Source organism: Cebus imitator, unplaced genomic scaffold (genome assembly GCF_001604975.1).
Source record: "Cebus imitator isolate Cc_AM_T3 unplaced genomic scaffold, Cebus_imitator-1.0 Scaffold10, whole genome shotgun sequence".
In the NCBI taxonomy this organism is placed as follows: Eukaryota; Metazoa; Chordata; class Mammalia; order Primates; family Cebidae; genus Cebus; species Cebus imitator.
Window position 1 is genome coordinate 9,579,009 of NW_016107325.1, and position 12,393 is coordinate 9,591,401.

Genomic DNA, 12,393 nt, shown 5'->3' on the forward strand with positions numbered 1-12,393 from the left:
TACTGTACTGAATACTATGGGCAATTGTAACACAATAGTATTTGTGTATCTAAGCACATCTAAACATAGACAAGATACAGTAAAAAATATGGCATTATAATCTTATGCAACCACTGTTGTGTATGTGGGTCTGTCACTGGTATATGTGGTCCGTCTGTCATTGGCTAAACATGTCATTAGGCAGTGCACTACTGTCCTTTCTTTTTACTTTTAATTTAAATGTTTTATATTGATTGAATGACTTTTTTACATAGCAAATAAAAAGCATGAGGAGAAGCATTATCAGTTAATAAAATTAACACTTAAACTCAGGAAAGTTTTAATGTTTCACTTCAAGAAAAGCCTATGGAAGATCAACTCCACAATTGAAAGCTTTGGGCTGCTTCAGACATATGTCTGTGTGTACGCTATGAAGGTGTTTCTCTTCACAGTTTCCCGCCCTCTAGTGGTAGTTACAATAATACCATTTTGTAGTCCCTGTACAGGAAATGCCTGTCCTTACTTCAGTTACCAGAATCCTTTTACAGGAAGTTAGGTGTGGTCTTTGAAGGAGAATTTAAAAAAAAAAAAAAAAAAAAGAAAAGATTTTTTTTTTTTTTAAAGCATGATGGAATTTTAGCTGCAGTCTTCTTGGTGCCAGCTTATCAATCCCAAACTCTGAGTGTAAAAGATTCTACAGGGGTAATGTTTTAATATTCTTGTTATGCTTATTCTCTGTGATGCTTCTCTACCTTTACAGTAGTAGAATCCTTGGGGAAATCTGCAGAGGGACCACTTTCATTTTGAAGCTGCTGGCTGCATGTTTTAGCATGTCTCTTCTATTAGAGCATCCAGGCATGGCAGTTTCCTTCCCCGTGTGCAAGGACCATCTTCATGCCTATGTCTGTTGCTAGGTGTGAGGGTCTCTAGGGATAGGTGAGAAAAATGAGGAATGTTTTGGAGGCACTGTAATACTGGGGAGGGGAGTCTGCTAGCTGGTGGCTGAAAGGTCCTGGTCTACTTCAACATTTTTTTTTTTAATGAAACTGTGCAGTAGCTTTTGTTATTTTAGGTTTCCCTCTGTTTTATCCAGTGCATGCTGCAGAAGTGAACTGCATAACACATTTCACTCTTAGAAAATGCATTTCATATATTTAAATGGCAACTCTGGCTCCTATAGTGTGGGGTTGAAATAGATTGATTTTTTTTTGAAAAGACAGAAAAAATAGATTAAGTGATTTTTACATGTGGCATTTAGGAGTCGAGATGTTGATTGTATTATTTCAAATAGCACAGAAACTTCTGCCACTGGTTCAAAGGTAAATTTGAAATGACTGATGTGCTCTTTTGAGTTATCTACTTTAGTGAAATATGATTTGAATACCAGTAAAAATCTATTTATGTTATTGTAAAGCCTCGTATAATAAGAGTTTGTTTGAAAAGGTAAACTATCATAAACCTACTATTTTTTTCTCAAGTCCGAATTCTGATGTGGACACTAAGACTGTGATGCTAGATTTTTGTGAAATGGGCATTATTTGAGGAAATGGGCTATCTCTACAGTATTTCCTAAGGTACTGCAAATGTGTTAATTTAAGAAACAATTACACTAGCTAGCAGCAGGTTGCTAAGCAAGGGGGTCCAAGCTACAGACCTCTGATGTGGATGACTTCCTGCCCGGTTTGGCAGGAGCTGGGTCCCTTCCTGTGCAGCTTCCGAGCAGTTCCAAACACAACCAGGCATCTTCTGCTCCTTCCTACTCCCTTTCTTTCAAGCAGGATCTACCTATGTTTCCATAGCCTGGCATTTTAGGATTTATAAAGCTTTTTACCCGGCAAATTGATTTGGAATAAACTCTTAAATGTGATAAAGTGAGCCAAAGGGCACGTGGAAAGACATGGAGAGATACGTGCAAGATCCTCAGCCCAGGTTCTACAATTTAGAGTGATGTTTCATCTCTTGTTTTGGATCTCTGCTATTTTTTTTCAGAAAGAATGCTGAAAAAGATGGCTGCCAAAATATTCACACAAGTGAAACAGCAGGCACAAACCAGTATCCTCCATTTCTGAGCTCTGAATTGCATATTTTCCCACAAGTAGCACAATCACTTAAAACATTTTGGGAGTGGGAGATTAGATTACCTCATAGACACCTACTGAATGTGAAAGATAGATCTCCATGCGAGCAAATGAATGCATATATGAGATTCTCTGAATGCCAAATACAGCTTCCTTTGAAATATTATAGCTATCTGAGTTTCTATGTTGTATCTCAGTGCTCAGTGTCATGTAACTGCCACAATCACCTTTTATTCTAATGGCCATTGCTTTTTTCCCTCCCTGTTTCTGTAGCACTTTCTTATGCAAGGAGCTAAACAGTGATTAAAGGAGCAGGATGAAAAGATGGCACAGTCAGTGCTGGTACCGCCAGGACCTGACAGCTTCCGCTTCTTTACCAGGGAATCCCTTGCTGCTATTGAACAACGCATTGCAGAAGAAAAAGCAAAGAGACCCAAACAGGAACGCAAGGATGAGGATGATGAAAATGGCCCAAAGCCAAACAGTGACTTGGAAGCAGGAAAATCCCTTCCATTTATTTATGGAGACATTCCTCCAGAGATGGTGTCAGTGCCCCTGGAGGATCTGGACCCCTACTATATCAATAAGAAAGTGAGTTCTTAGTCAAGTTGCCTTTACTGCCTATTTAGTTACTGATTCTGGGCTAGTCCCAGGGATGATGGTGAAGAAGGCTTGCCTTCTTTCCTTTGTCTAAAGTATCACTAAGATGCTGGATGGGCCTGACCGTGTAATGGACCAATGATCCTAGAAGTCTTTTGGAAACACTCATTTGAACCTGCATTTGTGAGACAGGCAGAGAACTGGCAAGGCATCCTCCAGCATGGAAATTAAGGAAGGACAAAAGCCTATTCACCTTCTTGAATACAAATTGTATTCTTAAGCCAAGTGTAAATTAACCCTGATTCCCTAATAATGTTGAGAAGCAAAAACTGTAAACTAGGAGGATATTTAAATTTGATTTCTTTTTGTATTTGCAGGAGTAAGATCTAAATTCCTCTTTATAGTCTTCAGATCTCTATAAGTCACTTTGATCTTCAGTGGGTTTAATTACTCCTTTATACCATACTTTCTCCTTTCTATTGATCTCCACAGAAGAAATAATAGCAGGTGACTTGTAGGTGCCAAATAATATTCTGAGCAAAGAACACACCTGGGAAAGCTTGAAGATCTCATGAGAAAATTATCTAACTGGAAAAGTAATCAAAGCCTCAGTTTTGTGCTTTATGTGAATGCGGCTTTAAAATACTAACATTAAAACTTGATAAAGATGCTAAGAATTCCTATGGCATTAACCACAAATTTTCTTCATAATCCTCGTGTCGCTTATCAAATTTAGGAAAGTTTATAGTGCTCAGAAAAAAAAAATCTATCTTCATGTCATATGCTTATGATTAGTATGTTACACACTATTTTACAGGACAATATTTATAAATAATGGTTTTACTTTTCTCTTAAAATATTTTTAATATCTATTCTAAATTCTGTTTTATGTGTTGTGTTTTCTTTTTCAGACGTTTATAGTATTGAATAAAGGGAAAGCAATCTCTCGATTCAGTGCCACCCCTGCCCTTTACATTTTAACTCCTTTCAACCCTATTAGAAAATTAGCTATTAAGATTTTGGTACATTCATATCCTTTTTCAAATCGGTTCTTAATATGATTTTCTTCTTTGACCAAGTTATTGAGCTTCACATTTTCCAAAGTATCTGTGGTTGGCAATGGCATGTGTTCTTTCTTTTTCTTTCCTTTTACTCAACAGTGAGCATGTTGCAAAATGGGATCACAGGTAAGTGAATTACTTTTCCCCATGTTCTAAGTATTTCCCCTCTACCCGACTCACTACTACTCTTTCTTGTTTTTTCTTCTCTCTTATGCATTGCTTCCTACGTCCAAGCCTTTTTCATTAATTTTGACCATATTACCAGGCTCGCCTCTTGTAAGTCTTCAATTTACAATGTTAGGTAAAGGAGGAAGCTCCATGAGCTAATTTTCTTTATTGCTTTTACATTTGGAAAATAAATATGCATAATCTGAATTACAATTTTGTGTATTTTTGGCCTGAATTTTGTGACTTTCTGCTATTTTAGCATTCAAAAGTTTTGAGTTAGTGTTTACAGTTGTGTCTGCAGATATAACACCCTTTCAAATATTTTTCCAGATTTGCTTCTCAACAGCCTTCCTATTGATTTTCTATTTTCTTTTCCTTTTTGTCACTTGTTCCTATGTTTTGTTCAAGTCCTAGGTTTTGGTACAATTATCTCTCTCCAAAGGATTAATGTCTATCTATCCATATACATCCTCATTTTATTTTTATTCTCCTTATTGAAGCACCTACTTTCCAAAAATGAGATTGATGACATGTTGGTGGTAGATGGCAATTTAACTGATTCCTTGAAATTAAATAGACTAGTTGGAAATGAGAGATTTTATTCTAGGCCAGAAACAATGGTCTTGCTCACAGCCAGTCTTGGGAATGTCAATGAAACAAAGGCTTGGAAGACTGAAGCTGTGTTGGGCAGGGGCATTTACAGGAAGAACACAGAAGTCATGGGAGGTGCAGTGATATGCTTCAGGAATCAGAGGTAAGGCAGGAGAACTGAAATTAAGCAAAGCCTCAGATTAGGACAGCATGTTATTTCTTCTTTGGAAATAATCGTTGCTTGGCATTCCATGATGTGGTTAGCCCAGGGCCTGGTTTTAAGCCTTGCAGTATAAAAACTCCCACCTTTAGCAGGCCTAGAAAATATTTGAATTTGATATGGTAAGGAATTAAATTAAGTACGGAATTCAGGAAATGGGATAAGCCTGGTACAGGGTACTTATGTCATTTCTGGGTGGAGGGGATATAAAGCATGGCCCTAGACTCACCTGCCAGTGTGGCAAACGCTGTGTTTAGAAGAGTAACATTCTGTAAAGTCTCTTTTTAGCCTCTAGGTGTATCTCTTCCCAAGTTTAAGTGGATATCAACATCTTTTATTTGTTAATGTTTCATGTTTTAAGATTTAATAGTTTCTTGGCATTACTTTAAGCAATAATGTTTTCTTATCTCTGTTTTTCAAGTAAGACAACTCAGTTGCATGTGGAGAAAAGATGGCTTTCAGTTAGCATTAGGAATGGATAATAAAGTTGGAATTTACCTTTGGGTCTCATGAGTATAAATTATGACCTGTTACTATGTTTCAAGAATGTATAATCTGTGCAGTGAATAAATCTCTGCATAAACTATTTATTATATTTTAAAATAATTGTATTTTCCTTATGCAAATGTAATTATATATAAAATTAAGTAAATATTTCAGACTTCTGTTCCTAGTAGACATTGGGGAAATATGAATTAAATAAATAAGTGACTAATAAGTCAGAGATTAGAGAGTGAGCTATAAAACAAGTGAAAAAAGAAGCTTAAATGGATCAGAAAAAATCTTTCTTGTCCTGCATCTGAATGATGAGATAGAATTAAGAAAACCCAATGTGTTTCTTTTTCACAAAAGCATATTTTTGTTTTAAAACTTTTGGAGCTACACCATGGAAAATCTCATGAAAACTATCATGCCCATTTGAAAAAAAAAATTTCTAGGAGATTATGAATTCCAATTTAAAGTCCCCTGGAAAAGAGACTCCCAGTGGTAGAGGGTAAGGGCAGTTTAAGAAATTCTGATCAGAGAATCTGAGCACTAAGGACACAGTTTGTGTTAGGTCCTCTCTAGATATCCAGATACAACTTGAATTTGTGAGACTATATTTGCTTCCTGGGAGAAAGAACTTACCCTCCAAAGACGGAAGTCTTTCGGAGGCCTGAGGTGATGCAGGTTGAAATGTGAAGCCAGCCAAGTAGATCCATTAAAGTATGCCAAGCTGAGCTGTTGACTCTCTGAGAAGTTTGCAGATGGCTTAGAGTCACAAATGTCTTCCAATGTAGAAAATTAGATTTCTTAAAGTCTCTAATTTCCTGACTTAAAATGTTATATTTCAGATGTCTCATCTTGGAGCAGAGATATAAGAAAAGGCAGTGAGGCTAATAGTCTAGAATACATGAATCCTTCATGTTTTGGTGATGCTGGCAAAATTGATCAAACAGCCTAGTAAACGTAGAGGTATATAAATGCTGTAGTAGAAAGTGATTTTCACAATAATTTTGTCCTTTATTCTGCATAATGCAAACCCTAGACTCAAATCCCGATTTCCTGACTTCAAGTGCAGTGTCCTTTACTACAAGTTAGAAAAGCTTGGAGAGATGGTCATGTGGTTTGGGCACAATTGGGAGGTCATTGTGTAGTTGTTACTACTAGTTTATAAACCAACAAAAATCCACTTAGGTTAAAGAAGTTTGTATTTTAAACTTGGACTAATACCTCTATTTCCAACAAAAAGTTTGACTTGTTTCTCAAAGGCTGCTATCTACTAGGAGCTATTGTGTATCAAATTAGCTTTTTTAAAAATTAATTTTGGCAGAATGTGAAGCTATGCTTATGATATTTTTACCAGGGTGCATTTTGAAAACTGAAAATTATTTTGATGTGCCCAGTGTCTTATTTGATATTTAAATAAAACATGATTTATTTTCTAGATGTCAAACAAGTTAAAAATAATCTATGTTTCTGAAGTTCCCTACCAAGGTTTTAAATGTGTTTCCTGTCAGCTTTTATTATTTTAACTTAATATATGCACACTCTTCTAATTTTTTTTGCATTTGTTACTCATTTGTTCATTTGCAAATACTAACTGAGTATCTACCCTGTGGTAGATATTCTTGTAAGCACTGGGATGCAACATTGAACCAAATGAAGTTATTGCTCTCATGTAGTTACGATCATGTGAGTGAGTGTGTGTTTGGAAGAATAAAGACAATAAATAAATACATCAAATGGGTGCTAGTGATAACTGTTACTAAGACAAATAAATTAGTGTAAAAGGGAGGAGTAACAAGGGTCGTTAGATTGTATGGCCAGTAAAATCCTTTCTGAAAAGGTACCAGTTGAGCAGAGATCCAAAGGAAGTGAAGGAGTGAGACTTGGAAATCTAGGGGTAAAGTCAGTTCAAGGAGAATAGCAAGTATGAAAGTGAAGTCTGAAGGTGGGGGTGCAACTAGTATGTTTAAGAATCAGCAAGGAGACTTAAGTGGCTGGAGCAGAGTGGAAAATGCAAGAAGCAAGAGGAGATGACATCAGTGGGAGAAGGTCTGGGACTAAAGTTGTAGGTGAAATGCAGTGGGTCGTTGTGAGGACACCACATTTACCCTGGATGAGATTCCAGGAGGGTTTTCAGCAGCAGGGTGTTATGACCTGACTCATGTCATTAAAAGATCTCTCTGGCTGCTTCATGGACAATAGACTGCATAAGGAGAAAGAGTGGAAGCAGGGACATGGACTGGTACAGACTGTCATTATGAAGGCAAGAAAGCATGGTGGCTTGGACTATGGTGGAAACAATGAGGGTGGTAAAATGTCATCAAATGTTGAGATATTTTGCAGAAGAGCTGACAGGATTTGCTGAGCAAGAAGTTGTGAAGTATAGGGGGAAGGGAGGGACTAAGGATGATCCCAAGCATGTAGCCTGGTCAAGAAAGAAAAATGGAGTCGTGTTGACTGAGCTTGGGGCAACTTGAGTGAACCAGTTTGGTGGGTAAGATCAAGAGCTTGGTTTTGAACATGTTATGTTTGAGAACTCTATTATTACACGTCATTGGGGGAGTTAAGGCGTTAGGTGGATGTGCAAATCTGGAGTTCAGAAAACGGCTGGGCTGGAGGTTTTCAACGTTGGGAGCTGTCAGTGTACAGTTGGTATTTAATGACATGGGACTAGGGTGCCAAAGAGCTGAGACACTTCAAATCACACAAGTAATGCTGAACTATCTATCATTTGAAAATGGTAGGAAATGAAAAAACATAGGTTTTCATATCAGAAACTGTAGATTCAACCCTGTCTCTAAAATTTACTTTTTAGCTACATGATCTTGGGCCAAGTTACTCCAATTCTTCCGAATCTCAGTTTCTCTACCTGTAAAATTGTAATCACAGTTTAGACATCAAGAATGATAAAATGTATGACAAAGTCCCATGCTAATACTTAGTAGATACTCAATAAAGGGTATCTATGACCTCTATTGTTACTTATAATAGCTAAAATTCTAGCAGCAACTGCTGTAAGAGTAACGAAAATGTAACTCTCATATTGCTTAAGGAATTGCACAAAGAACTTAATATGAATCACTCTCTGACTTTGCCAACAAGATCATTATACAGCACCAGAGTTTAGATCTGCAAGTGACCTAAACACAATGTGGTCAGTCCTGTCTTATTTTGTAGATGAGTTCATTAAAACCCAGGGATATTTAGTCTTTTTCAAAGGCTACATTTTCTATCAGTGACAGAGCTAAAACTTCAGAGCAGGTTTTTTGATTGTCACCTCTTTGCATTTTCCAACCAACAGAAGAAAACTGATTTTTAAACCCTCGGATATAATATACTTGGGACATTGCCAGTGCTTCTGTTTTATGCATTTCAAAGATGCTTCTTAGTTGCTCTTACTGACTATTTCATTAAACGGTGTCCATACCGAGATATAAAATATCATGGTTTTCCATGAAAAGAAAAGAAATATACAAGTTTATATTAAATCAGATGACAACACTTAACAATCTCTCTTTCTTTTATTTTCAGTGCTCATATGTTATCACTTAGTTATCTACCGGCAAATAGGAGTTTGTTTACATTAAAATTAAACAATCCAGTATTTAACACTATATAAATGACATTTGCTCAGTTTTCCTGCTGGCTCAGAAATATACACTGATATGTAGAAAGAGACCTATTCTATTCTGTTTCAAATGATCAATTTTTGCATTAGGAAATCTTTTACAGGCTATCTTCTACTTCTGGTTTATATATAAGTTCAAAACTCTTCTGCATATTCTCTGAATATTACATACCATTACAAAATCTCTGAACAGAGCATAATGTTTTCTCCTTCCTGTAGAATAACAAAGAAATACCCTGTAATTCAATAGACGAATTATTAATGGTAATAAAAATAAACTAATAATTATTATCTTAGTGGATAATGATTGTGTACTGTAAGAAAAATATAATTCACATTTATGTAAGCAAACTGTGCCTCAAAGAATTGAACAAATTGCTGAAGCCCACATGGCTGGTAAGGGATGTATCTGAGCCATGGTTCATTGCTCTAGATCTCGTGATGCTTCACCTTACCTCCGTGGAGAAAGGGTGGGCATGCCGGTGTTGCGGTGATCCAGGCTCCATATCAAGGGCTACTTAAACAATTTTCAGTAAAAACTTAAAGAAGTGTTTATTAATCACATACACATAGAACATTTTTAACATTTGCCAACTGGCAGGTTAGTATCAATCAACAAAAGTAGGTTTACCCACTTTTGTTTATACCTGGCATAGATAAATTAATAGATTAAAAATATATTTTCCCCCTAATACATAAGGTTCATCTGCCTCTGTTTTATTTTATATTGCAAAGCTCTTAAGGCAGTGTTGTTCCAGGACCTAATGTTATTTTGAAAAATGTACTCTCATTTATGACTTGGATTACATATTTTAAATATAATATAAGATGTATGCATTTTGCTACTAATTTGATCCTTTTAAAATCTGACTTGATGTAGAGTTTCTATACTTTTTGATGCATTGTATCACCAATGTAAAATCTGTACCTACATTAAATACTTTTGTATTTGAGTATTTTTAAGTTCATCTGAAACTATTTCAGTCACTCACCAGAATCCAGGAATTTGTAAAGTATGTGACTGATAAAATAAATTAACAATGATTAATAAACTTAATGAATTTTTAACCTGTCTATTTAGAGACACCTGTCAAACCACAAGCATAAAAACTTGACCCTAGTTATTTACTATTTTTCTATTAAAAGCAAAATTGTTATTTTTTTGTGTCAGTTTTTAACTTAAGTGCATACTTTTATTAAAATGATAGCCATTAAATGAGGGAAATGACTGTTTTCAAATTATTATCTGTTGTTTACTAGAAAATAATTATTTCTCTTGTTAATATTAAATATATATTTACTTTATTATAGAAAACTAAATTATAAAGAGTAAGTTTTAGGTGTCATAAAACCATTGCTGAGTCCATTATGCAGCATAATTGCATAAGGCTGTTAATTTCCACCTTACATTTATCCTATATTTTACCTTAAAAAATGTAGAAACTTGTCTAAAATACATACATACACACAGAGTCTCACTCTGTCACCCAGGCTGAAGTGAAATGGTGTGATTTTGGCTTACTGCAACCTCCGCCTCCTGGGTTCAAGTGATTCTTCTGCCTCAGCCTCTTGAGTAGCTGGAATTACAGGCGCCTGCCACCGCGCCTGGCTAATTTTTGTATTTTTAGTGGAGATGGGGTTTCACCATGTTGCCCAGGCTGGTCTCGAACTCCTAATCCCAAGTGATCTGCCCACCTCGGCCGCCCAAAGTGCTGAGATTACAGGCATGAGCCACGGCACCTGGCCAACAATATATCTGAAGACAAACTTTATGTTGTATTTTTATTATTTTTTAAAATAATGTACCAAAAATTATTTTTGAAAACTCCATTTAGTAACGAATTGCAAAATTAATGTCATTCAATAGCTCAACTGACAGTATGTGAAATAGCAAGGCTATGGTGGTGAATAATATAGACATGATTCCTGCCCTCATGATGCTCAGAGAATACTTGAGAAGATCAACATTAAAATTTGTCATTAGAGGAATCACATAAGTGCTACAGGGATATAAAATTAGTAGACCTAAGTAGGTCAATCTGAATACCAAAGAAAAAGAAGAGGTGACATTTGCAAGACCCTAATTTCAGAAGCAGCATATAAAACATTCATAACATTTGACAACCTAAAATAATTACAATATTATCCAAATGCGGATAGTGCAATGAAGAGAAAATAATTCTTGAAACTAGAGAGGTAGGCAGGGTCAGACCTCCCAGAGTTTTGACTCTACGTTAAGACATTTGATCATCATCCCGAGAGTAATAGAAAGCTACCAAAATGATTCACATTACGTTTGTATAGATCATTTTAGCACAGTATGCAGAATGGATTAAATAGAGCCAAACATGAATTCGGAAGGATCAGTTTAGAGAAGACTGCATTAACCTAGATGGACTATTAGACTTGATGCTGGTCTTAACAGACAGTTGGACCATGCAGTGATGTTAGGGTAGAAAAAAGTAATTGAATCCACAGATAGCAGACAGAATTGACAATATTTGGTGCTAAATTAGATGTGAATGTTTAAGGAGGGAGAGAAATCTAAGATTTCTCTTAGGTCTCTGGCTATATCATGTAATTTTATAAGACAGAGATGTCAAAGGAGTAAGTAGTTAGCAGGAGTGGAGGGGTAGATAAAAAGATACTTAGTTCAGTTTTAGAATTCAAAATCTGAAGGGTTGATAAGATATGTAAGTACAGATGTCATATGAACAATCGAGTGTGTGGAATTCAGAAGAGAAATCTCACTTGGAGAGAAGTATCTGGGAATGGTGGGTACATATGGTTATGTTGGTTGAGTAATGTTTGTTTATGGGCTACACCAGGATGAGGAGAGCAGAAGAGAAGTACATAGCTTAGATATTGTATGTCTTTCTTTTCAAAAAGAAAAATGCCACATTTCAAAGAATACAGAGAAGTTGGTGCCCTGAGGCATGAGGAGGCCAGGGAAGTGGAACCTCATGAAAGCAGAGGGAAGAGAATTTATGTAAAGGGGAGGAATTTTCCTTGTTGAATTCTGCTTAGAAAGCATGTCAAATATGAACTCAGATTATCCTTTCATTTTTAGTGACAAAACATGAAGATGTTGTCATCTTTAGAAAGAAAAGCTGGTAGGCTAAATATGTGATAGATATATAAGAAAAGGAAGGATAAACAGCTCTTTCAAAAAGTTTGGCCGTGATGTCGAAAAGGGAGATAGAGCTGTAAGTAGTTAAAGAGGGTTGTGAGTCACAGGAGATAATTATTCATTCCCCCCATGCCAGGACAACTGAGACTTAAGTCAGTTTGTATTGATAAGAAAAGGCCAGTAAGGTGGAAGCCATTAAGGGTGAGAAAAGTGAGGCTGGTGCTGTGGCTCACACCTATAATCCCAGCAATTTGGGAGGCTGAGGTGGGCAGATCACCTGAGGTCAGGAGTTCGAGACCAGCCTGGCCAATATGGTGAAACCCTGTTCCTACTAAAAATAAAAAAATAGCCACATGTGTAGTCCCCGCTACTCAGAAGACTGAGGCAGGAGAATCACTTGAACCCAGAAGGCGGAGGTTGCAGTGAGCCAAGATTGAGTGAGACTCTGT

The 12,393-nt window shown here is 36.4% G+C and overlaps 1 protein-coding gene across 3 annotated transcripts in view; it reads left to right on the forward strand.

Annotated features, from left to right (window-relative positions):
• Nucleotides 1–12,393, forward strand: part of LOC108317622 (sodium channel protein type 2 subunit alpha) — a 153,098-nt gene that overhangs the window by 50,884 nt on the left and 89,821 nt on the right. For 2 of the 3 annotated variants that reach the window (XM_017548248.2, XM_037745754.1), the window contains exons 2-3: nucleotides 2,331–2,648; nucleotides 3,569–3,687. In XM_017548248.2, the coding sequence (XP_017403737.1) occupies nucleotides 2,382–2,648; nucleotides 3,569–3,687 (386 nt within the window). In that variant the 5' untranslated portion in view covers nucleotides 2,331–2,381. Of the gene's footprint in view, nucleotides 1–578; nucleotides 682–2,330; nucleotides 2,649–3,568; nucleotides 3,688–12,393 lie in introns of those variants that run through there. The other variant, XM_017548255.2, reaches the window with a different exon arrangement.